The 26,920-nt window shown below is 34.6% G+C and overlaps 1 protein-coding gene across 1 annotated transcript; it reads left to right on the top strand.

The window, feature by feature from the left end:
- Positions 1-14,484: 14,484 nt before the first annotated feature.
- Positions 14,485-18,095, top strand: LOC120175783 (GABA transporter 1-like). The gene is made up of 7 exons (XM_039182342.1): positions 14,485-14,621; positions 14,699-14,929; positions 15,575-15,672; positions 15,758-15,944; positions 16,014-16,144; positions 17,008-17,241; positions 17,655-18,095. Exons 1-7 carry the CDS (start codon positions 14,507-14,509, stop codon positions 18,033-18,035), a joined length of 1,377 nt encoding a protein of 458 aa, XP_039038273.1. The 5' UTR covers positions 14,485-14,506; the 3' UTR covers positions 18,036-18,095.
- The last annotated feature ends 8,825 nt before the right edge of the window (positions 18,096-26,920 follow it).

Here is a 26,920-nt window from a genome sequence, read left to right on the forward strand (position 1 = left end):
TCTCGATCGGAATCTGAAAGTTTCGAGATACCAAGCTCGATACATAGGAGTGAGTAGAGCCATTGTCCAGTAATGCAAAGTATGGGATAGAATAAATAGTAAATGTACCTGCAATAACCTCAGGCTCATCTCTGTCATCCCGACGTCTAGTGGCATAAACCAAAGCTGGCTGTCTAGCCTCAGAAACTGTTGGCCCTCTATTTTGCTTAGGTCGGGCTCTACTTTCAGTCCTGGACACTGAACCACGAGCCTTTACTTGGCTACGATCTCTAATTGGAGTCTGTACTGTAGTCTAAGAACGCACAGGAGTCTGAGTAGCGGTATGCTCAAACGAAGCTAGCTGAGGACAATCCCTCCGAAAATGACCACTAGATCCACACTGATAGCAAAGACCCATCTTTTTAAGATACTCTCATGTGTGTTGTTTACCACAAAACTCACAGAGGAACCCATGATAATACGACGAGGAACCGCCTCGACTGCCAACTAACGGTGAGGATGCTGCAGGCCTGAAACGTGTATTGCTTCTCTGAGGGACTGAAGTACGAGTCCTTTTCCCGAACTGTGCTAATGACTCCATCGGGCCTGAAAATTTCTTAGATCGTTCCTGTTCAACACGCTCTCTACCAGAAGCTAAAACCTCCACCTCTTCAGCATCTTTGGCTCTGCCCACCAGCACATCAAATATCTCATCCTGATGGGTTACAACTTGCCTACGCAGCTCGTATCTGAGTCCAAGGGCAAATTTACGACATCTCTCTCTCTCAGTAGGTACCATACTGAATCCATACTTCAGCAACTTCAAGAACTCGATCTCATACTCAGAAACAGTCATGTCTCCCTGAACCAGGTCTTGAAACTGCTGACGTCTCTGAGCTAAGTAGCGCTCTCCCAGAAAACGACTCCGAAAGCGATCCTTAAATAAATTCCAGGTCAAATGATCGGTAGGAACACTACAGGTCACTGACTCCCACCAAGTGTAGGCATTGCCATCTAACATCGCCACAGCACCCTGATATCTCTTAGTTGAGTCTAAACCCAACTGATCCATGCGTCTCTCTGTATCCTGGAGCCAATCCTCAGCTTCAGTAGGAGCTCCACCAATCTATCCCCTAAAAGTTCTAACTCCATTGGCAATCAAAGTCTGCGAAATAGGAACCTCTGATACAACACCAGTAGCTCTAACTGCTCCATGTATCAACTGCAGAAATTGTCTACCAAAATTCTCATCCAAAGTAACTCCGGTAGACTCTGACTCAATATCGATCGCTCCTATGATCGGTGTAGTCATGCCAATACCAGCGGTAAGAGGCAGATTCGTTGGGGTCGTAGAAGCAGGATCACCTATCGGAGGTGAGGGAACTACCCGTATCTCATCAATCGGATCTGCAAATCTAGCCACTCGACCTCATTCACGGCTAGTTCGATGACCACGTCTAGCACTCATTTTGATAGATCTCAAGTTTACTACAGAAGATAAAACTTAGGGTTAGATAAGCACTTGGAGTCTCAAACACAATTTAAAAATCTTAATAATTTTGTGACATGGCCTTTGTAACTTGTTTTGTAAAATATTTCAAAACCGTATTTTCAATATGGACTCATACACAGTCCGAGGGTTAAAAACTAAAAGCTCTGATACCAATAAATGTAACCCCCTAGACCCGGCCTATACGTTTCGACTAAGTCTAGTGGATCACATTATGATTCTTAAAGACATTTTCTGAAACCGTTATTCAATCAATGTAAAATCATATTATAAATGTCATGAAATAAATTATACCATCAAAACCCAACTTGTAAATATAATACCAATAAGTAATAAATTAATTTAAAACATGTCTTCAATATCAAAAAGGGGAGATCGATAAACATAAATGATTTTGATATAACATTAATTATAATAATTTTTTAAAATTATTTTTAAATCCCTAATATTTGGCCAAATCTTTAAAATGAGTCTTTTAAGTTCAAATTATATTAAAAATATCATTCAAATACTTTAGAATAATTTTCAAAGTATTATATTTCTCAAAATGTCAAAAACTAACTTTTTAGACAAGCATTTACTAGAAGTTTCGAAACTTCTTCAAGAATTTTGAAACTTTCCAAGACAGAAGCCCAAAAAGTTTTGATACTTTCAAATAGTTTCGAAACTATCTAAAGAGTTTCGAAACTTTCATTAAAGTTACGATACTTTGGGTCCAACGGTGATATTTTTCAATTCCTCTTTCGAAGAGTTTCGAAAGTTTCCCCATAGTTTCAAAATTTTATGTGCAGATAACCATTAATGGGAAAATATAATGCTTTAAATAGCTCCAGACTTTCTCCAACAACCCCAAATGTAACCCCCTAGACCCGGCCTATACGTTTTGGCTAAGTCTAGTGGATCACATTATGATTCTTAAAGACATTTTCTGAAACCGTTATTCAATCAATGTAAAATCACATTATAAATGTCATGAAATAAATTATACCATCAAAACCCAACTTGTAAATATAATACAATTAAGTAATAAATTAATTTAAAACAGGTCTTCAAAATCAAAATCAAAATAAACCGAACAGTAATAGCAAAAGTGTCATCATCCTAAAATACGATACTTTAAAATAAGGTCCATGTCACCAAAATAAAGTCAACTAGCAAGATAAAACATTACAATCAGATATACTTCAAGAGATATGTTGATCCTCCAAGTGCTCGAACCGAGATATCTAACCAACAGTATCTGAAAGGGGAAAAACATTTTCGAAAGATGAGCTAGGCTCAGTGTGTCCCAATATTACCTTAAAATCACAATAGGTACATTAAACAAATCATAGTCCAGTAAATCTCATAAATTCATAAAAGAGTTTAACTTTTAAAAATCATAGTTTAAACCCTTTTCTTGTACACCATCAGTAGTTCCCAAAACTATTTTCCATATAGCTTACTTTAAGCACACAGCAAAAAGAAAGCCAACCTAAGGAAAAGCTTTAGAGCTTGTATCCTTAGGACCGTAAGTCCAAGTCCATATAGCTTACCCTAAGCACACATCAAGGGAAGCCAACCTAATGTATCTTGGGGCCCCAAGAGTCACATTAGGCCCATTCTATTTATTAGCTTGATCAGAGCTATACTATTGTAATTCAATCCAAAAGTTCAATTGCACCGTGTCACAAATTCCATAAATCATCACATTAAATTGGTGCATCCATAAAACAGTAACCAAAGAACTCAGTGTACCTCATATTAAAACCAATAAAACAGTTCAGTAATAATTAGGGAACACACCTCGATAATAGGTTCAAATAGTAGATCTACTGATTGCTGGTTTCACCACGCTCTGCTAGAGTTTTCGAACCTATTTTATAATAACCCTATATTACTTATGGGTAAAATAAATAAATCTCTAAAATCATAAAATTTAAGGGTCTTACGGGTGAATACTGGCACACGTGGTTTAACTGATCTAGAAGAGCTGGGTCGAGCTGTCGAACGATCCGAAGAATCTCTTGTACCTTCAAACAATAATAATTTATCAGCCCCAAATCTTACTTAATTGTTCAAAGCTAAAATTCTTAAGTATATAAGTATTTTCAGGGTTTGACTATCAATTTGGAGGATTTTGAGTCTGAATTTGGTCAAACGGATTCCGGAATCGGAATAAGGACGTCGAAAAACATAAAGTATGACTTTTCGAAAATTTAAATTCTTGGTCAAAGTCAACCACTTTGACCGTCGATTTGGAGGCCTTCGGGTTTGAATTTGATGAAACAGACTTTGGAAACGGATTCGGGACTTCGAAAACTATCAGAATAGGTATACTCGGAAAAGATTAACGGTCGTTTAATGGTCGGTCAAAGCCATTTTAAGTTTTGGTCAAAAGAGGTCGAATTTCAACTCGGCCGAATCTTTGACTGCTCCACCTCCTCACGCGCCGTAAACGGAGGTGTCGTAACGACACAAGGAACACGATGGTGCAGGAGGTGTCGTAAACGGAGCAACGATCGGTGATGAATTTGAGATTTTCCCGACGATCGAGCTAAATAAAACGCCGAGACTTTGAGTAGAAATTCCCGACGTTTGGCAGCATTTCACTTCAATTAATTTGAAGGGTTTGTTTCTCGCTCGATGATGAACACAACAGTGGTTTCAAAACGACGATCGGAATTCAGACGGCGTCGGGATCTAAGTCGAAAACCGGCGTAGGGGAAGGGAATTTGGGAGTGTGGTTTTCTGTTTTTGAAATAGAAACCACACGTATATAACATATAACCCCAAACTTACCTAACTTTTTTGGGTAAATTTAGGGCTTAGTCCCTAAATTTTCTTTAACTCTAAAACAAGCTCTAAGTTTTAAAATCTTTCAATTTAGTCCCCAAATTTTTGCCAATTTTCACAATTAACCTCCAATTTCAATTAAATACTATTTTGTAAATATTCGGGTTGTTACACCAAATGGCTAGAAATCAATGATGGCATATAAAAGGGATCTTCAAACAACCAAGAAAATACAAGAAAGTTATTTCAACAATCAAAGATCATTTAGAGCCAAATTTGTAATCTATTTTCTTTCTTACATAGAATACTATTCCATTCATTGTTTTCTTCGTCCTAAGTGTTCTTGGGTGTGTGAGAATTTCAATTTGCAAACATTTTATCTTGTGAGGATATTCAAAAGTTTGCTTCTTTGTAATTTCTTCTTAGGAAGGGTTGTGTACTTTAGACTTTGGGGTATAAGTTTTAGTGTGTTTTAAGGTTACACCTTGTCCTAAAAGGTTAGAACAAATTAGTGGATTTTTTGAAATCCTTAGTGTGGAAGCTAAGGTAGTGGATGTAAACTTCATTGAAGAAGTTGAACCACTCGAAATTTGCTTGTGTCAATTTTTCATTTTCTTGCAAAAAGCTTCCATTATTTTTCAAATTGTCAATTCACACCCTCTTGGCCATTCCATTAATTAGTTTGACTCAAGAATGTAGGCTTTAATATTATTCCTAATCGTATTTTAACAAATTATGGAATTAAATAATCGAAATGGACCCTCGAGTATTAATGCAAGGACCAAGTTGAATATTCTCTAAATTAAGGGACTAAGTGATATTAAGCCTAAAATAGTCTATAATATTTATTCTATTTGATTTTAAGAAATTATTAAATCGAATAATCGAAATGGACCCTCAAACATTAAGGCAAGGGCCAAATCGAATATTCTCATAATTTAAAAGTTAAAGGACTAAACCTAAAGAATTCTAAATTGAGGGACTAAATAAGGAGAAATCTAAATTCAAAGGCTACACCTGAAATCTAAATATTTCTAATTAGGGACTAAATCTAAAATTTAATTAATCTATTAAGGACTAAATTGCACAAAAATTTTAAAAATTGTAAACAATTCAAAATATAAAAAACAATGATACCATTTACTAAAATATAAAACAAAATAAAAAAAACATGCCAAATTCAAAATAAATAAAAAAGTGAAAAAATCAATGACCAATATGTAAAAAAGCCAATTTTATAGGGATCAAAAAGAGATTATATATGAAATTCTAAGTAGATTCAAGATTAAACATGAAAAGGTAAAATCATACAATTCGGACACAAGAAATTTGAAATAAAATGAAAAGTACAAGACCATGAACTATAATACAAAAACACGGTAAATGTTAAGGGGTCTAAGTGAAATTAACCCTAAAGTTCAAATATATAAGCCATATTTTTTTATTTGGGTTCATTTTGAAACCCTAACATCCCATAAAACTCTATCCTCTCCATTCCTCTCTCTACTCCTCTCATTCCCATTGCTTGGCAGAAACCCAAAGGCAACACTTTGGCCATCGTACATCAGTGGTTGATTATTCTCCAACCACCATTCTCCCTACTCAAGAAACCTAAACGATGGCTTATATGAACCTCAAATCCCTTATTTCTTCTCCTAACCCCCTTCACTTCAACAGAGACTATAAAGATGACATAATAACATAAATTGGCCTTATTAGAACTCTGAACACCACCAACAGTGGTTGGTTAAACCTAAACCGAACCTAAATATACCAAATCCCTTCACATCCCTTTCTTACACTTAAGATCATGAAAAAAACCTAAGACGATGGCCCTCTAAACTCCCAAATCATTCCTAACCTCCTCATTTTCCTGAATCTAGTGACCTTATAAGGTTTCCTTATTCCCTTCTCCTTCGATGAGAACCTAGACATGCCTAATTTTGACGATGGCTCGACAAACTAAGGTAAACGACTATCCCACATCTCTCTCTGTCTTAGTTTTGAAAAGAAAAAAAGGATAAAAAAAGAAAGGTTTTGAACCTTTAATCTCTTCTAAAAATTTCTTTTGTTTTGTTTGCGATTCATAGGAAATAATGAGAACCGATAAAAAAACATAGAAATTACGCTTTGTATTCTCTTGTTTTTTCTTTTGAAAAGCAATGGGAGATAGGCCCCTTCTACATATTCGTATTGGATGTTTATAATAACACTTGATATTTAAAAAAATGCATTTACAATCTCTCTTTTTTGGGTAAACTACACCAATTGCCACTGATGTTTAGGTAAGTTTTCGTTTCACCACTGATGTTTCAAAAGTTACAAATCAGTCACTAACGTTATCGTTTGTTACAAATTGGTCACTTACCATTAACAACCGTTAAGAGGCATCACATAAAACACACGTGGACCGTTAGCTTCTTACCTGGATGGTTTGACTGGCACAGTGGAGAACCTCACTTCTCTATTTGACCGGTGTTTTACCAAAAATAAAAAAAATAATTAAACAATAAAATGATGGGGGAAATCCAAGGGAAATTTGATTATCTTTTTCTTCCATTTTTCACTTCTTCCTTCACGATAGAAGTAGTTTTAGAGAGTTACAGAGAGGGTTTGAGAGAAATATTGGATACGTGAGGAAACAAAGAGAAAAACATAGAAAGTTAGTGATTAAGAGAGAAAATGAGCAACACTTGGATATAAGAGGGTTCGAAGTGATTTGGTTCAAGGAAAATTTTAGGGTTCAAAGTGAAGATGGTACTGACATGGAGGCTACGGAAAAAAGGGGGACAACGCGATGCTTTACAGTAAGCTTCATTTTCAGTTTGAGAGAAAATGTAGAAACCTAGATTTTTGATAGAAAATTGAATGGGTTTTCTTTGAAATAATGTTGATTCTTTTGTTATATGTTTACAACTTTACTGATTTTATGTTGACATAAAATATATGTGCTCATTGAAAATTTAACTGTTAGATTTTCACATGTATTTTGAAATGATTTTTTGAATTGGTTTTTTATGGTTTTCTTGACAGAAAATATATGTGGTCATTGAAAATTTAACTATTAGATTCTTTTGTTATATGGTTACAACTTTACTTGCAATGCTTTCTGTTTATATGACCGCTTTTCATGTTGATATGATATGTTATACAACTTTACAACTTTACTGGAAATTCTTTTTGTGATATGTTATATGATTTCTGACGAAATGTATGTGTACTTTATATCCACTGATGTATACTCATGCATGCTATTTTGAATGTTGGTGGCTTGTGTTATGTTGTAAAGGTTTTGACATGTGGGATATGTTGAATGTTGACTTTTGTGAAATATGTGGGATATGTTGACTTTATGGTTTTGACATGTTTGTATGTTGAATGTTATATTATTGTAGACCATGTAGTTTAATAAAATATTCTAAATGATGTAATGTTATGGTCCCTACATGTTTGAAAAATAATGGTTAATATTGTGTTCTTGTGGACCATAAGGATTTGATAAATTATGTTGACTTTATGAGTGCATATGTGTGACATGCTTGCAACTATAAATATTATGAATATTGTACTATTACTGGCCCTACATGTTTGCATGTTGAATATTGTAATGTTATTGGACCATATGTTAATATGATAAAGTGTATATGTGTGTTATGGGTCATACTATACTGAATATTCAATTCAAAAATCTTGCTACAGGTCATGAAGATGAATAATTTTCTGTTGTGTGTCACTATGGTGGATCATTTGTACATTCACCTAGACTGAAGTTCACTAGTAACAAGATTTCTTATTTTGACTTGTGTGATTATGACACAATCTCTTTGTTTGACTTTTGTGAAATGATGGAGAAAATATTAGTCCTTACTCATTTACAATTATTCTGGTTAGTGCCAAATGCAAAATTAACTGAGTCTTCCATCATGCCTTTATCAACTAATTCTGATGTAATGAAAATGGAACATAGTTTACCTAGGAATAGATATATTCATATCTATGCACAAGTTAAGGGTATAACTGAAAGTGGTAGTTGTGAAAGTGGTGCTGTAGAAATGGATAATACTGAAAGTGGTGTTGTAGAAATGGATACTGATGAAATGGGTAGTGTTGAAAGGGACAATGAGAAATATAAGTCTAGTGATGAAGGTGTTAGAGGGACAGAAGATAAGTCTAATTTTGAAGAAGTTGTGGTATAAGATGAAAACAATGGATCTGATGCATAAGATTCTGATTTTTTGGAAACCGATGGTGAAAATTCTTTTGATGAGGAGGACAGTTTACCTAGTATGGTAGAGGAGGATGTGATAAATATTTTAGGGGACATGGGTAGGCATTATTTTAACAATAGAACTGATGAAATGTTTGACTCTAGTCCTGTTAATTCAGGGGAATTAAATAGTGACAAAGATTCTTACTCAGATGCTCGTCCTACCTTTCCTGAGTTGAACAAAGAGATTGATATGGAGAACCTTAAATTTGAAAAGAGAATATTGTTTTGTAGTAAAGAGATTTTAAAGGAGGCAGTTAAACAATATGGAAGGCTGAATATGGATGATATTTTATGTCTGATAGACAAAAGGTTATGTTATTAACTTTTGAATTTATTATAAAATATTAAGCCTATTATCATCATTATTTTATTAAGTAATCCTTGTAAGGACTTGTTGAAGCTGTGACAGAGCTATTCCCTAATGCTGAAGCCAGGAATTGTGTAAGGCATATTTGTGCAAACTTTAAAAAAGTTCACAAAGGAAAAGCTCTTAAGGATGCACTATGGAAAGCTGCTAGAGCAACTTATGATAGAGAATTCCAATGTGCCATAACAGAATTGAAGACTTTGTCTAATGATGCATTTGAGTGGTTGAAGGATATTAACCCTAAACAGTGGTCCAAAGCACACTTCTCCACCACTACTAAGTCTAACATGCTTATCAATAACCTTTGTGAATGTTTTAACAAGGTAATCTTATTATAATAGTGTTTATATATATATATATATATATATATATTTTTTTCTATAACTCCTAACAAATTATATATTGTGTAGATCATTTTGGAAGCTAGAGACAAGCCCATCGTTACTATGATAGAGCTGATTAGAACCAAATTTATGAGTAGAATTGTTTGCAGATATGAAGAAACTGAAAAGATTAATGGGCCATTATGTCCAAATATTCAGAAGAAGCTGAACATTATAATTGATCAAACAACTAGGTAACTCTTTTAAACTTTAATATTTTTGTTGAGATATGTTGAAATATGCTATGAAATATGTTAAGATATGCTGTTGAAATATGTTGAGATATGTTGAAATATGTTGAGACCATTTGAGATGTACATACCATTATGAATGTTGAAATATGTTGTTTTTATTGATATATGCAGGTGTTGGGCTACACATGCTGGAGGGTTGAAATATCAGGTTGAATGTGGTCCAAGACACTAACATGTGGTGGACATGGGCTCCCACTGTTGTTCTTGTAGAAAATGGGACCTGACAGGCATCACATGTATCCATGTAGTAGTAGTCATGCAATTGCACAATGATCGGCCTGAACCTTATGTTAATACATGCTACCACAGATCCACCCAGCTCGCAATATTTTTTAATTTCATTTGTCATGTCAAAGGTGAACTACTCAACTATTGACATATAAAAGAATAATTTATGTCATGCTAATTTTCTAATCTTCTTTCTTCTTTGTTAATAGGTGCTAAAAAATGGACTAATGTCACTGAAATGGAGCCTATTATGCCTCCAGAATAGAGAATGCCACCTGGAAGGCCAACCAAAAAAAGGAGGAATGAAGCTGATGAAGAAAATAAGAATGAACCTAAATTAAGCAAAAAAGGTTCAATGATAAACTGCTCTAAGTGTAGTAAACCTGACCACAATAAGATAACCTATAGAGGAGAAGTTGGAGGTAACAGGAGACTAAACTAACATGAATATGGATCCAGCCAACGACATGCACCTGACCAACCATCCCAACAGTCAACTCCAATGTAACAACAAGCTCGAACCGTCCAACCTACAAGGAAACAACAATTAAGGCAAAAATTACCTACAATGAGACCACTTAATCAACCTACAACAGTACGTTGGATGATGACACCATCTACAACAGTCCATGCAATGCATGGCAATCAAGAATCTTGTGTTTTTAACCCTCACAATCAAGATTTACACACTATATCAACAGAATGAAGTGTATCCAAGTGATGATGGAACGTTTTGTGTTGTTTACTTAGGAACTTGACTTAATTTGTCATATACTGGCTTCTGATTTATTGGCTTTATGTATAGCCATTCTTTTTGTAAAGTTTACCTAGGAACAATCCATATTTTGACTTGAATTATGCTTTGGCTTAATTTTATAATGAATTAGAGAAGGTTTGACAAATTATTGTTCTTAATTGTATTTTGACTTGTATCAGTTTACTGGTAATGAAATACATCATATTTTGACATTTCTTTGTAATATTCAATTTTTGATTATTCTTGCAGTTCAATGCAAAAGAAAAAATTCAATGCACAATGCAAAAAAAAACCATTGCAAAATAATACCACCATAAGAATTAATCTGGAAATACATACAAACTTTCATTAGAAAAACTTTCATTACAAAGCTTTTAATCCACCATTCAAATAACAAATTCTTCAACAAAGAAAATCCTTTCATTTCTTCATTTTATTTTGCTAACCCAAAGTTTATAGACACATAAAATCAAGATAACAAGCCAAAAAATCCTCTAATTTCTCCTCTCCCTTTCCACTTTTCTTAATTTCTTCAACAACACTAAGCAAACAAATGTTGCCCGAGGCACCATGGGAGGATCCATCCAAACAAAAAAATGACATTATTTTTTCCATAGTTTCGGCAACAAAGGTGAATATGAAGGAAAATAGGTAGATTAGAGGGATTTGGTTTTTATTTAAAGGGGAAAAGATGATTAACGTTGGAGTACTGCTCTCTTCCACCATGGCATTCTAGGTAAGCAGCTAACGGTCCACATGTGTTTTTCGTGACGCCTCTTAACGGTTGTTAACGGCGAGTGACCAATTTGTAACAAACGATAACGTTAGTGACTGATTTTTAACTTTTGAAACATCAGTGGTGAAAATGAAAACTGACCCAAACATCAGTGACCATTGGCGTAGTTTAACCTTTATTTCATTTTTTTGTCTTCTTGTTAATTTGATTTCTTGTCCTTTTCTCACATGTTGCTCCACCCGTGTGAGGCCGTTTGAGGTGTCTTTCATTCCTCTGTAAATGGGTGTTCATCCTCTGTTACACTACTCACGGAAGATGGTGGGGGTACTAGCGGAGAGCATGCGAGAGACCCAAACGCTCACGCATGCATAAAACGTGCGGTGGAGCTGAACCGTTGATCTTTATGGGACCACGAGGGCCTTTGGATCAATGGTCAGATAGAACGACTGATATATGTTTGTGGCGACGTTGAATATGTCTTATTATTAGGGTTTATAAACCCTCTATACTAGGGGTGAGTAACGAAACCGAGAAAACCGACACGAACCGAGTAAAATGGTTCGGTTCGGTTCGATTTGGCTTTAAACGGTTCGGTTTTCGGTTCGGTTTAAAGGCTTTATTTTTTTGATTCGGTTCGGTTCGGGTTTTCCATATGGAACCCATTTGTTCCATATTGAACCGAATAGGCAATTTTTGTAAAAAAAATTATAGTTTCAAGTGATTTTTTCATTGAAAAACCGAAAAAACGAACCGAACCGAAAAACCCGAACCGTTAAAAAACCCGAACCGAACCGAAAAAACCGGTTTCGGTTTTTTCGGTTTTTTAACTATTCGGTTTCGGTTTCGGTTTAAATATTGAAAAACCGTTTATTTCGGTTCGGTTCAATTTTTGGTAAAAAACCGAACCGAACCGAACCGAATACACCCCTACTCTATACTGCATCTAATTTGGAGTGTTGATTTTCAACCAGATCTAACGATTCAAAGGTCCAAAGGAGTTGGCACTCTAAGTGTTAGGGTATCTACTTGTGGGCTTCAATTGGACCTGTCTATTGTTGGTGCTGGGCTAAATAAGGTTAATTGTAATAGTGGGCTGTTGTTGTTGTGAATTGATGATGTGTTAGCCAATTAGGGTAATAAATTGTAACGGGTTGCTGCTTGTTGTGTTGGACCGCTTGAATTGTAACATTTGGGATTGTTTTGTTGTGTTAATAGACTGCAACACAAAATTAATAAATATTAGCATTTATTTTATACTTATATATTGACATTCATATACTTATATTAATACTAATTGATCTAATTAATAATATTAGCATTTATTTTATATTTATATATTGACATTCATATACTTATATTAATACTAATTGATCTAATTAATAAATGTAATATATTCATAATTATATTAGTACTAATTACAATTAAAGAAGAAATAGTAATTAACAAAATTGAAATAAAATTAAATGTTCAAATTTTCAGGAAGAAAAGTATGTATTAAAGTTTAGACAAAAATGATTGTCAACAATATGAGGAAAAAAAATCAGTGATGAATTGTATACTTTACCTTTTCAATTTTTCTTTCATGTTATTTACTTTTCCTCTTACTCTCTACAAGAGAAAAATTCTCTCTTCTTTCTATAATTTCGGTCGTTGATCGATCATAATCACAGTGAGTTATTGCTAATAGTTAAAAATCATCAAATTTCGTCAGTCGGTTCATTTTACTATCCTAAGTTCGAATTCAAGTTTGGATTCACTAAAAAAATACTTCAAAGTCTACTAGTAGATGGAATAACTTTTCAGCTCCCACTGCTCTAATTTGTTGTCGTTCACGGTTGGATCACCTCGATTCTTACTTACGTTGTCTGTAGGTGTCTACTCTCTCTTTTCATCGTTTATATTCGTCAACGGAGCTTCCAACTACCGTGGATGCTGCTTGTTGGAAAGCAAAAGTCCTATTTTTTTTTCCTTTCGCTCGATAGTTCTCCTCTCACCCTTTTCTCTTTTTTGTAGGGTTTGTTGGCCTCTCTTCCTCCTATCCGAAAAAACATGCAAGACAAATGGAGGCACATTTCTAAAAATAGCCTCTTTTATTAATCACTATTATGGTTTTAAAAAACGGTCCACGGTCGCGATTTCGGCCGTGATATAGTGATTTCGTCGCTGTCCGAGTTACCCGCGACGGTCGCAATAGCGCCCGCGACGACCGCAATAGCACCCGCGACAGTCGCAATCACGGTAAATCCAAAATAACTGCAAACGCGACCGCGACCGCGATTTGAAACCTGATCACTATTTCTAAAAAAAAAATACAATGATTCTTCCTGAGTCTAAACACTCCAAATCCTTTCCCCGCATTCGATTTTACAGACAATGCTTTACTGCATCTGGTATACAAATTGTCGTACAAGAGGGATTCTAATCCATTAAAATGTTATGATTATCCTTAGAACTGCTTTGGTGGAGATAACTCTCCTAAAGGAGGGGAGCTAACGGCGTGTGCCAGCTGACCTGGCGCACGTGAGTGAGTTGAGGGGTCCTCACGTAGGTGACACGCGCTACAACTGGAGACCTTCTGGAAACCTCGAGTGGCACTACAACTTTTGATAACCCTAAATTGTTTGGGCCGATTTGTAACGGGTTGAAGGTTTATAATGGTTTGGACGACTGTATGGGTTTAGGGGTAGCTGTTAGGTGGAAGGAGTAAACGAGGGTTCATTATTTGGGTAGCAGGCTTGTAATGGACTCAAAATAAATAAATGTTTAATTTTATCTTCTTTTCGAACGGACCAAAGTTAACCAAATCAATAGGCTAAAACGTTAAATATATATATATATAGCTCTCAAAACAAAAGACCAAAGTTAATTGGTCTTAATATCTAAGCCGGATAAAAATAAGGTATTGCAATAGTTGACAACAAAAGCTTTCACTAAATAGTAGTGGATTAATTTGACTTCTTCCTGCACCATTATACGCTTTCAGATCTTCCTTTTAGATTAATAAATTTCATAATATGACCAATTGAGAAAAGGACAAGAATTCTGATCAATAAAATGTGATTGAGTTTCCTATAACGGGGCACAGCTGTTGATTAGTCCAAAACTGACTTCAATTCCAAAAGGGAAGGGTCCCATGTTTACTCGGTCATTAGTTTGATCGTAACTAGAGCTCTTAATAGTCAACTAAATGCACCCATGAGCCATTCAACCTTGATAAGCATATATGAAAGAGTGACTGCGTAGAAGAATGGCAACTGGTGATCCAAAATCCATGGACTTGGCTTCAAGTGATAAGGAAAACGGCGTGGTTGACTCTCCAGTACAGCTTGATGCAGGAGCTCTATTCGTGCTCAAATCAAGAGGTGGGTTTAGTTTATCAGTTTGGATTTCGATTTCACATGGAGGGAGGTTAACTGTTAACTTTGGTTTGGGGCTGTAGGTTCATGGTTGCACTGTGGGTATCACTTGACCACATCAATTGTGGGTCCTGTTATCTTTAGTTTTCCCTTTGCTTTCTCATTGCTGGGCTGGGCACCTGGAATTCTCATCACGCTTCTTCAAGCTCTGCTCACCTTTTACTCCTACAACCTTCTCTCCCTGGTTTTGGAGTACCATGCTCATCTTGGGAACCGACAACTTCGATTTCGAGACATGGCTACTGACATTCTTGGTGAGTATACTCTTTCATACTAGTATTTAGGGATGATAACGAAGTTGAGAAAATTGAAAACCGATTCGAATTGAACTACGTGGTCTAGTTTGATTTGAGTTTTTCAATTTATGGTTTTTTTTAAAAAGTATAATTATACAATTCAATTCGATTTCAATTTTTTTCATATGAAAATCATTTGTTTCAAATCAAATCAAATTAAAAAATAAAAATAAAATAATTACTCAAAAATAAATTTATTTTGAATTTATTATATGATTTTTTTGTTATTTCATACCTTCTAAATTTCTAATGTCATAATGGTAAAATTAGCCCCTGACATTGATCAAAATAGTTATTTTGACCCATAATATTTTTAGCATTTAGGCCCTAACCTTTCATTTTAAGGTAAAAAACCCTTAATATTTAATTAAATAATCAACTTGACCCTTATTCTTTTGGAGTATTTTTACCCTCAACGTTTCATTTTTAGGGTAAAAGTATTCATATTTTGGAACGGTAACCATTTGTTAACTAAATTTTTTTATATGATGTCATTTCTTCTAATATAACTTCTTAAATTTATGCCCTGACATAAAATTTTGGGTCCGTCTTGATGGTACTTGTAGGAAAAAAACGTTATTAACCAATTGAGTGATTTGGCAGGACCAAGATGGGGCAAATATTTAGTTGGCCCACTTCAAATTGCAATATGCTACGGTGCTGTTATTGCCTGCATTCTTCTTGGAGGACAAAGTCTTAAAGTCAGTTTCTCCAATCTCTCTCGCTAACCATGCATTAATTTGTTCTATGTCACTTATATATTCCTGTATGAATGATATCATGCAGTTCATTTACTTGCTCTACAATCCAAGTGGGAAGATGCAGCTGTACCAGTTTATAACCATATTTGGAACAGTACCACTAGTGTTGGCACAAATACCATCCTTCCATTCACTTAGGCATATCAATCTTGCCTCTCTTCTCCTTATTCTTGCTTACACCGCATTGGTTGTTGCTGGTTCAATACACATAGGTCAGAAATCCCAACAATTATCACATCCAAATGAGCCGATTAGATGTTTACAGTAGCTTATCTTGACAGGTAATTCCAGGAATGCACCTAACAAGGACTACTCAGTGCATGGATCTAAAGAAAACCGTATTTTTGGAGTCATTAATGGTATTTCGATCATCGCCACCACATATGGATGTGGGATTATCCCGGAAATACAGGTACTAGTATTACATTATTCGAGTTCATTGAAGTCGGTAAAAGGAAATACTATTCTAGTTAGAGGATCTAAGTTCAACTAACTTAGTTTGCAAGGTGTGTGCATTTCAATAGACTAACGATTGACTAAATAGTTAGTTTGACCCCTATTTTAATTAGGAGCATTTTGGGCCTTAAACAAATACTACATTGTAATTATTACAAACTATTAAAAATAGGCATAATGCCAAAAAAAGAATAATCCTAATGTTTGATTAAGTAGTCATTTTTCTCTATTCTTTTTTGGGAACATTTTGACCCCAAAACAAATACTACATTCTAATCATCTCATTCTATCATAAAAATGCATAATGCCAAAAAATACATCTAACATTTGACTAAATAGTAATTTTGACACACATTCCTTTTTTGTAAGTAATTTGGCCCCTAAGCAAATAATACCTTATAATTATCATAGACTATTAAAAATGCATAATGTCAAAAATACTACTAATATTTGACTAAATAGTCATTTTGGTTCCTATTTCCTTTTTGGGAGCATTTTGATCTCTAATGTTTAACGAAATAATCACTTTAGCTCTTATTTTATTTTGGAGCATTTTAAACGTTTTATTTTAGGGGGGAAAACCCCCTTATTTTTATAACATTGATCGTTTGTTAACTAACAATTTTAATTTACGAGGATGCCTTTTCCCCTAAAATAAAATATTAGGGGTCAAAATACTCTAAAAAAGGAAAGAATACGATCTAAAAAATCTATTTAATCAAGAGATTCGTTTTATCATTATACCTAAAAAAATAGAATTCCACTATTCTCTTTCCTTTACTTGGTCTCTTGCGTATAAAGAGAGAATGTTTGGTGCAGGCAACAGTAGCTCCCCCAGTGAAGGGCAAGATGTTCAAAGGTTTATGTATATGTTTTGGTGTCATAGCCATCACGTATTTCAGTGTGGCCATCTCTGGTTATTGGGCATTTGGGAATCGATCTCAACAAACGGTTCTTTCCAATTTCATGGCCCGAAACAGGCCATTGCTGCCAATTTGGTTTCTCTTGCTCACCAACATTTTCACACTTACGCAACTGGCTGCAGTCTCTGTGGTAACTACTCTTCCTCATTTCAACTATGTCTGCCAAGTATTAACCCAAAAGCATTATGAGACATCTTAGCTCGTCTTCTTAAAATTTACGAAGAAAAATTTAAAATTAGTACTATATCAACGAAATATCGACTTACAAATTTCAAAATGTACATGATAGGCAACTAAAGTCTTAGTGAAATCTCCTAATTATTTTTGGTCTTCTATATATTTTTGTTGTCACGTTAATTTTATCTTTTACAGCTATCTTATTTTATGTTGATCGCTCTTCGATTATTTTATTCTCTTACAAATTACTAACACAATTGAAGGGTTGGAACAATGTAAGTTCATAAAGAATATCACAAAAATACTCATTTTAACAAACATGCAGACATTATTTTTACTATATTTTTTTTCATGTAACCATTGCAGGTTTACTTGCAACCCACAAACGAAGTATTTGAAAAATGGTTTGCAAACCCAAAGATGGATCAGTTCTCTGCACGTAACGTGATCCCAAGATTGGTTTTAAGATCCTTGTCGGTGATAATTGCCATTGTATTTGCTGCAATGATCCCTTTCTTTGGTGATATAATGGCATTGTTTGGTGCATTTGGAATAATCCCTCTGGACTTCATTTTGCCAATGGTATTGTACAATCTCACTTTCAAGCCATCAAGAAAGGGATTAGTGTTCTGGGGAAACACGTTGATAGCAATAGCATCCTCGGCGTTAGTTGCAATGGGAGCTGTAGCTTCGGTTAGGCAGATTATTCTTGATGCCAACACCTATAATTTGTTTGCTAACATGTAATGCTGAATAATCAACAAGCCAAACAACCTGTGCTCATAAATGAGGTGCAATTGGGAATAAAATATAATGCCATCATTCTCAAAACTAAAATGAATTTTAATAGAAAGTGGTTACTACATTTTAATTTGATGCAAATTATATATATGATTTTTTAGTTTGATTGTATGAATTTAAATGGTTCATGCTAATGACAAATATGTGGCTTTTAAAAATATGATAAAACTGTATACCCAACGAACAAAATAAAATACTGCAATACAGCTCTAGGAAAAGAGATTTTTTGTAAGGGAGTTAAATGTAGAGGGTTTTATCGAGAAAAGTTGAAGCCTTAACTCACTCCTCTCTTTCTTTTATCTTCTTCCTCCCTAGCTTTAAAACCCTAAAATTTGGATGGAGCTTGTCACACCCCCAAAGTTTAGGATTAAATTAAAAAATTATAAAGGTTGGTGTTAGCTTGCAAACTCTTAGAAGCTTAGGGGCTTAGAGCGTGTTTTACCAAAATTTCCGAGTAATATAGTGCCATTCTTTTTTTTTTTTTGGCTCGCGTAAGTTTTGCCCCAACCGTTCCTTCATGTGCTTGTTTAATTTCATTTTTGGCGGCGTTTCTTTTGGCAGCGAGGTACACCGCCAATGTTATTGTTTCCGTCGTTCGTCCAATGTCCATGGTTCGTTGTTTATCGCCACCGTTTATCGGGGAAGGGTCAAACAATTGGATTTCATTAAAACTCCTTCTCCACCGATCTTTTTTATTGGGGAAAAGAATGTTTATAAGTGACTCATTGTGTTTGTCGCAACCGACCCTTCATGGCATGGGGAAAAGCCGACTAGTTATGATAATTTTTTTTTTGGAAAGATTTTTAAGAAAAGATGGGAGTCGCCACCAATCATTTTTAAGGTGCGATTGAACACATAAAGTTGGGTATTTTTAATAAAACATTTTATTTTACCAAAATATCGAATTTTAGTCTACGAAATCAAAAATCAAGTTCAAGAGTCAATTATGCGTGGAGAAGAGTTAGCACCCCACAACACCTAAAAATTAGTACTTAGTCAATTACGTTATATTTTAAAATTAGAAATTTTGAGTTCAGAGTTTTATTTAATTTAAAAGTCACTATGTATGCAAATTTTGAAAAGGATGTTGATTTATCAAGACCAATAACGATCACCCTGGGTAGAAGCAGAAGCTTCGTTATCGATCCCAATAAATGAACATTGCCTTAATGATTTAGAAATCATGATGTAGGTTTTTGGAAAGGATGTTGATTTACTTTGGGAATTACCAGTGGTCACCCCTAGAGCATAACGCGAGAGATACACCATTAACGCCCTAATAAATGAACATTGCGTTGTTTTGAAACTGAAATGAATCCAAGCAATTTATTATTAACCCTAATTATACTAAATGTATTAGTTAAAGGGAAAAACCTAAAAATGTAGGTACTAATATTAGTCCTAAACATATTTTAGTAAATTAAGGAATCAAATAATCAGAATGGAACCTTTGGCATTAAGGCGAGGACCAAATAAAAGTATTCCTTAAATTAAAGGACTAAATATGAAATAAATATAAAGTGGAGGCTTTAATCATTAATCATAGTTGATTTTAATCAATTATTAAATTGAATAATCAAAATGGAACCTTGAGCATTAAGGCGAGGACAAAATTGAATATTCTCCTAAATTAAAAAGTTCAAGGATTAATCTAAAGAAATATAAACTTAGGGACTAAACCTAAAATTTAAGCAATCCATTGAAGGCTACATTAAAATAAATATAAACCTAAAGGGTTCAATCTAAAATCAAAATTCTAGGACTTAATTAAAAAGAATCTAAAATAAGGATCTAAAATTGAAATACATCAAATAAAGGACTACAATGCACAAAAATAGGATGTAAAGCTTAAATTAAGAAAGTGTAGAAAATTAAGAAAAAACTGAAATTTTAGGGACTGAAATTAACAATATATAAAATCAAAAGCAAGAAATTAAAGTAACATAAACTTAAAAGACATAAATATAAATAATAGAGATTAAGATAAAATAAAATTAAATGTTAGTAATCAGTGAGTTAGAAGTTAGTAATTATTTTAAAATTTTATCCATGCCATAAATAATACGGATCTTAGCCTATAGCAACTCACCATAAGGTCAAAAATGATTCGAATTAGTAAGTCATCCTTTAGTAAATTAAAAAGTTAGTAAATTAGTAGCTAATAAGTTAGCAATTAGTAGGTTAGAGATAAATTAATAACAGTGACCAAAATGTAGATAAAATAAAAAAGTAGTGTCAATTCGAAATAAAAAATAGAAATAAGTGACTAAAACAAAGTAAAAGCAAAACAATGCATTAGAATTGAAAATAATAAAAAAGGAAAACAGAGACCAAATAGAAAAACACGAAAAAGATGGAAGGATTTAAGCGCAATTAACCCAAAAACTCGTGCTATATAACTTACCTTATTTTAATTTAGCCATTTTTATCCTACAATCTAAAAAAACGGTGATTTGACATAACTGACACCCTTTGACCCTAATATTCCCTATCTAACACCAATTGACCAATATTTCTCGAAGTAACACCCTTTCGGCTGAGGTGGCACAAAGGCGCATCCCTGGGGACGCGCTTTACCTGGGATTTAGGTTACTGGGATGCCACACGGGTAAGGCGCATCCCTGGGGACGCGATTTCACGGGGTTTTGCTGAGTCGAATGCCACGGGGGTAAAGCGTATCCCCGGGGATGCGCATTTCATTAAATATCATAAATGCCCATCCGTTTTTTCCTCAACTACCACCCTCATCCTCCCCTATATAAACCCCTTCAACCCTCCCATTCTTCACACCAAAACATCTATTCCTCTATTATATAACTCAAATTCTCCTTTCATTTGAGTCTTAAATTTCTTATTAGTGGTAAGAAATTTTTGTTTAAGTTAGTATTTTAAAATAGTTGTTATATTTTTTATTATTATATTTATATAAATATTATTTTTTTATTAAAAATAATATTTATATAATTATTATTTATTTTAAATTAATTAATTAATTATTATTTGTGCTAATTATATTTTTTTGTCTACAGTTATAATGGAAAGCGAAATGCTGCTGCGATTAGATACAAACCATATCTCTAGACATTTTAGTGATATGGTAATAATATTTTTAATTTATGTTAATATTTATTATTATTTTTAGTTTAAATTTATCATGAATTTATATTAATTTTAACTTTTTTGAATGCTTATTAATTAGGAAAATGATCGTATTTTAGAGACATTTATTAAAAACCCACGTATACCGACACCAACACGTATTTTGCCATATCTGTCTTCTGTCTGGTTCGGGTATATTGCACATATTATTGACGGTTGCAAACTCGAACCTGTCCTAATTTCTGCATTGATTAAGAGGTGGAGGCCCGAGACACACACATTTCATCTTCCATGTGGAGAGTCTACAATTACATTGGAGGATGTCTCCATGCATTTGGGGCTTCCCATCGACAGAAATATTATGTGTGGTATGGCCGATGGTGATTGGCAGTCAATGTGCATGGAGTATCTTGGAGCTGCTCCGCTAGAGTTTAATGGAGGTAGAATAGCTTTATCATGGCTGAAAGCTAATTTTGAAGTTTTGAATGAAAATGCTTCTGATGAAGAAGCAAAGGCATGTGCTCGGGCTTATATTCTACAAATCATTGAAGGAATATTGATGTCCGACAAATCTCACAACCAGGTACATTGTATGTGGTTGCATCATCTGATTGATTTTGATGAAGCTGAAAGATATAGTTGGGACGCTGTAGTTTTGTCATTTCTCTTTAGAGAAATGTGTCATGCAACGAATTATAAAAAAACTGATATCGGTGGATGTCTCCTGCTTCTGCAATCATGGGCGTGGTTCTGCATGCCTTTCTTATGCCCGATTGTTAATGAGCCATACATATTCCCCTTATTATTGAGGTAATTTCTGAACTAAATTTTGATTTAAATATTTTTAATTAAATAGGGTGATATTTAGTTTATATTATATTTCATAGGTGGTGGATGGAAAGAAAAAATCATAGAGATATCCCTACTGAACTAGAGAAAATACGTTTACTTATTGATACAAAAGCTGGGTCAGAGGTATGTTTTTAAATCTGTTTAAATATGAATATTTTAATTTAAAATGCTAGATATAAATAGAATATTATATTTATTTGAATTGTATATTTATATTTAAGTTTTAGTGGATATCTTATGCGAGCGATGAAGTAAAGGCTTGCATCCCACCCCACCTGAGTGGGTCATTAGATGTTTGGATGCTAGTTGTACCTCTTATATGTTATGCGATTGTTGAGTGACATCTTGTTGATCGTGTGCTATATCAATTTTGTTGTACGCAATATATTCCCCGAGCACCTAGGAATTTAGACGACATGCATAACATAGACAGACGAGGAAATAAAGAGGTTAACTGGGTGGTGAGACACATAGATTGGATTTCAATTTGGAAGAACTGGCATGCACAGTTGCCCCCTCGACAATTTTACGCTTAAACTGGTCATATGGTTACGGATAACTATATGAAGTGGTTTAATGAAAACGGGAAACCGTTTCTACTTTTGACGGAAACATGAGGGGTTAGCATTTATAGGCACCGAGATAGACGTCCACCATCTCAATATCATCATCCCCCGAGTCGTGGACAGAGAGAAGATGCTATCAGTTCGGCATCAGTCCCACCACAACATCCATATCCACCAATGATGATGCCACAGGGATACATGCCCAGCCCTTCAGTTCATATTCCATCTCCGCAATGGTATATGCCAAGCCCACTAGTTCATATGCCATCTCCACAGGGTTACATTCCTAGCCCGCCATGTTACATGCCTAGTCCGTAGGGTTTTATGACACCCTATGGAGGTGCATATACGGCTATGTTTAATAATCCAACATATGGTTCATATGCTTCTTATTTGGCTGGTGGTGCTTCTGCAAAGACACCTCAATCTCCATCTGGATCACAAACATTGATGCCAATGTTTTCAAAGTTTTCTCAATTCTCTATGAGCGGTGGGATTATTAGTAACACTCCTACAGGGTCGTTATTTTATACAGGCCCTTTAGCGTCATCTACGCCAAATGAAGAAAATGTCGATGATGATGATGATAGTGATGATGAGGAGACTGAAGAACAAGTTCCACGAAGAAATCCTCAGAGAAATAGACAACCACCGCCATGTGGAACTCATTCGAGAAGACATCGGTGATCCAGATGTATTTTAGTTAATATTATTTAAATAGTTATATTTTAGAAATTTATGTAATTTTGTTATGTTATTTAAATGTTTAATGGTTGTTACAATAATATTTTTAATGTTATTTTTATTCAAATTTAACATTAAATGTTTGTTAAATGTTTTTAAAATACAAATCCAAATTCAACTTAATATTCCAATTGAAATTTAAAATTGTATTCGAAATTCAAAGTTATATTCCAATTATAATTCACAATACTTAAATTGAAATTAAATTACATTGTCTTGTAGAAATTATTTAAAAAATAATTCCACAGTACTTAATGAACATCATTATAAAACATATACATTAAAACCCACATGTTATAATCCCATTAACAAAGGCTCTAATTCGTAAAAACATTTCAATTCTCATTCCATACAATTTCAATGTCATAACCAACTCATCACTTCACATTTATTCAATTTATCCATAACATTTTATCCAATTTAATCAAACTTCACATAACGTTTTAATTTAAGTTATGAACTTAAATTTATCCATATGTATGATTTTATCCTTAACTTGCTGAACTTCCAAAAAGAACTTAAATTTAGGTTATAATTTACCCGATTTCACCACTTTGCTGCGTCTCCGGGGACATGACTCACATAATAGGGCAATTATAACATATTCTCTGACATAACAATCGAAGGCGCGCCCCGAGAATGCGCTTTCACCACTTTGCTAATTCCCCTCAAATATAATAAGTACTAACATGAATAGTTCCCCTAATGAACATGAATGACATAACAAGGCAATGATAACATATTATTTGACAAAATAATGGAAGGCGCGCCTCCAGAAACGCGCTTTCACCACTTTGCCACATCCCTTAAAAAATGATAGGTACTGACTGAATAGTTCCCCAGAGGGACATGAGTGGCATAATAGGGCAATGATAACATATTCTCTGACAAAATAATAGAAGGCACGCCCTTGGAAACGCGCTTTCAGCACTTTTCCAAGTCCCCTCAAACATAATAGGTACTGACATGAATAGTTCCCCCAAGGGACATGAGTGACATAATAGGGCAATGATATCATATTCTCTGACAAAATAATGGAAGACGCGCCCCCGGAAACACGCTTTCACCACTTTGCCAAATCCCCTCAAACATAATAGGTACTGACATGAATTGTGCCCCCGAGGGACATGAGTGACATAATAGGGTAATGATAACATATTCTCTGACAAAATAATGGAAGACGCACCCCCAGAAACGCGCTTTCACCACTTTGCCAAGTACCCTCAAACATAATAGGTACTGACATGAATAGTGCCTCCGAGGGACATGAGTGACATAATAGGGCAATAATAACATATTCTCTGACAAAATAATGGAAGGCGCGCCCCCAGAAACGCGCTTTCACCACTTTGCCACATCCCCTCAAACATGATAGGTACTGACATGAATAGTTTCCTAGAGGGACATGAGTGGCATAATAGGGCTATGATAACATATTCTCTGAAAAAATAATGGAAGGCACGCCCCTGGAAACGCGCTTTCACCACTTTTCCAAGTCCCCTCAAACATAATAGGTACTGACATGAATAGTTCTCCCAAGGGACATGAGTGACATAATATGGCAATGATATCATATTCTCTGACAAAATAATGGAAGACGCTTCCCCGGAAACACGCTTTCACCACTTTTCCAAATCCCCTCAAACATAATAGGTACTGACATGAATTGTGCCCCCGAGGGACATGAGTGACATAATAGGGTAATGATAACATATTCTCTGACAAAATAATGGAAGACACTCCCCTAGAAACGCGCTTTCACCACTTTTCCAAGTCCCCTCAAACATAATAGGTACTAGTATGAATAGTGCCCCCGAGGGACATGAGTGACATAATAGGGCAATGATAGCATATTCTCTGACAAAATAATGGAAGACGTGCCCCCGGGAACGCGCCTTCACGTAAATAGTACCCCGGTTATAGACACTATTATATGCAACGTATTATAAACTTTCAAAACAAACTTCAGCTCCCAAGCTTTCAAATTCTCAAACTCTAAATTTCTCAAAAATCTCAATCCTTTGCTCTCTAAAAATGAGTCATCTTTCTACTATTATTTTATATGATAGAGAAATTAAGGAAGCTGAAGAGGGGGTTGTTTTTGAATCAGATCATTATATTCCCTTAACCTTGAGGAGAAGCATAACTCTTGAGGAGTTAATCACAAAAATTTCGTTAAATATTCGTGTAGCAGGCCGAAGAAGACTATCTTCACTTCAGTATAGATTTCCTACTGAACTTTTTCCACTCACATATACATGATTTCAGATTTTCAACGATGATGATGTTTCTATGATGGTTGATGCTCATATGGGAAGTTCGTATCGATCATGCCCATTGTGATGTTGGTAACTATGGACTTCAGTCATCAGTCAATGACGGTGATTTACATATTGGAATGGAGTTCGCATCGAAAGAGGAAGCAATGATGGAAATAAAGAGTTACAATATTCGTAAATCAGTTCTGTCCCGAGTTGATCGATCTACCACGGAGAAATATGTCTGCTACTGCGTCCAATGTGACAACGGATGTAAATGGATGGTCCATGTATCAAAGAGGAAGAGGAAGAAAAACTTATGGGAACTAACCAGATACAACAATCCTCATATGTGTTGTACAAGAGGTATAAACCATGATCATCCCAACTTGGACTCCAACATTATTTGCCAAGCAATCATGCCCATTGTGAAACAAAGCTCTCATATAGCTATTGCAGTGTTGATTTATGCTATACAATCACAATATGAGTATATCGTCTCCTATAAAAAAGCTTGGTTGGAAAAACAAAATGCCATTGTCAAACTTCATGGAGAATGGGATTTCTCTTACAACGAGCTGCTCAGTTGGTTTCATGTTATACAGAGACTTAATCCCGGGACAATTGTTGAGTTCGAAACTCAACATCATTATGTGAATGATCGAGTAGTTCGCGATCACCGCCAATTCTACCGTGTCTTTTGGACTTACCCTTAGTGTATTAATACAGTGAAGTACTGTAAACCAATTGTCCAAATTGATGGTAATTTATTGTATGGGAAATACAAGCAAGTTTTATTATTGGTTGTGTTCCAAGATGGTAACCGCAATATTCTTCATGTTACGTTTGCCCTCATTAACGAGAAGACACTGAGTCTTGGGCTTTTTTCCTTAAAAATTTACGTTTACGTGTTGTCACAAGGGAACGAGTATGCATTATTTCAGACCGAGGAGCCGAGATAAAAGCAACAATGGACTCTTTGGGTCCAATGTGGAAACCTCCACATTTTCAACATCGTTAATGTTGACAGACTCATAATGTTGTAGGTGGAAAACATGAAGAACTATTAAAAAATTTGGTAATTGTTAAACTTTGGTTATCGATAGGTATCAATACATATATATAAGTAGGAAAAATATTAATTTAGGGTTATATTTTTAGTGAGTTTTAAGATATTAATTTAGTAATTACAAGTGTTTAATGACTTATTTTTATGTTACAATATATATTATTATTAAATTAAAAATAATAAACATAGATATTACATATTTATTATTATCTTTAGTTAAAATTATTAAATTTAAATTCTAAA

The sequence above is a fragment of the Hibiscus syriacus genome, unplaced genomic scaffold, assembly GCF_006381635.1.
Source record: "Hibiscus syriacus cultivar Baekdansim isolate YM2019G1 unplaced genomic scaffold, ASM638163v2 tig00112215_pilon, whole genome shotgun sequence".
Classification (NCBI taxonomy): domain Eukaryota; kingdom Viridiplantae; phylum Streptophyta; class Magnoliopsida; order Malvales; family Malvaceae; genus Hibiscus; species Hibiscus syriacus.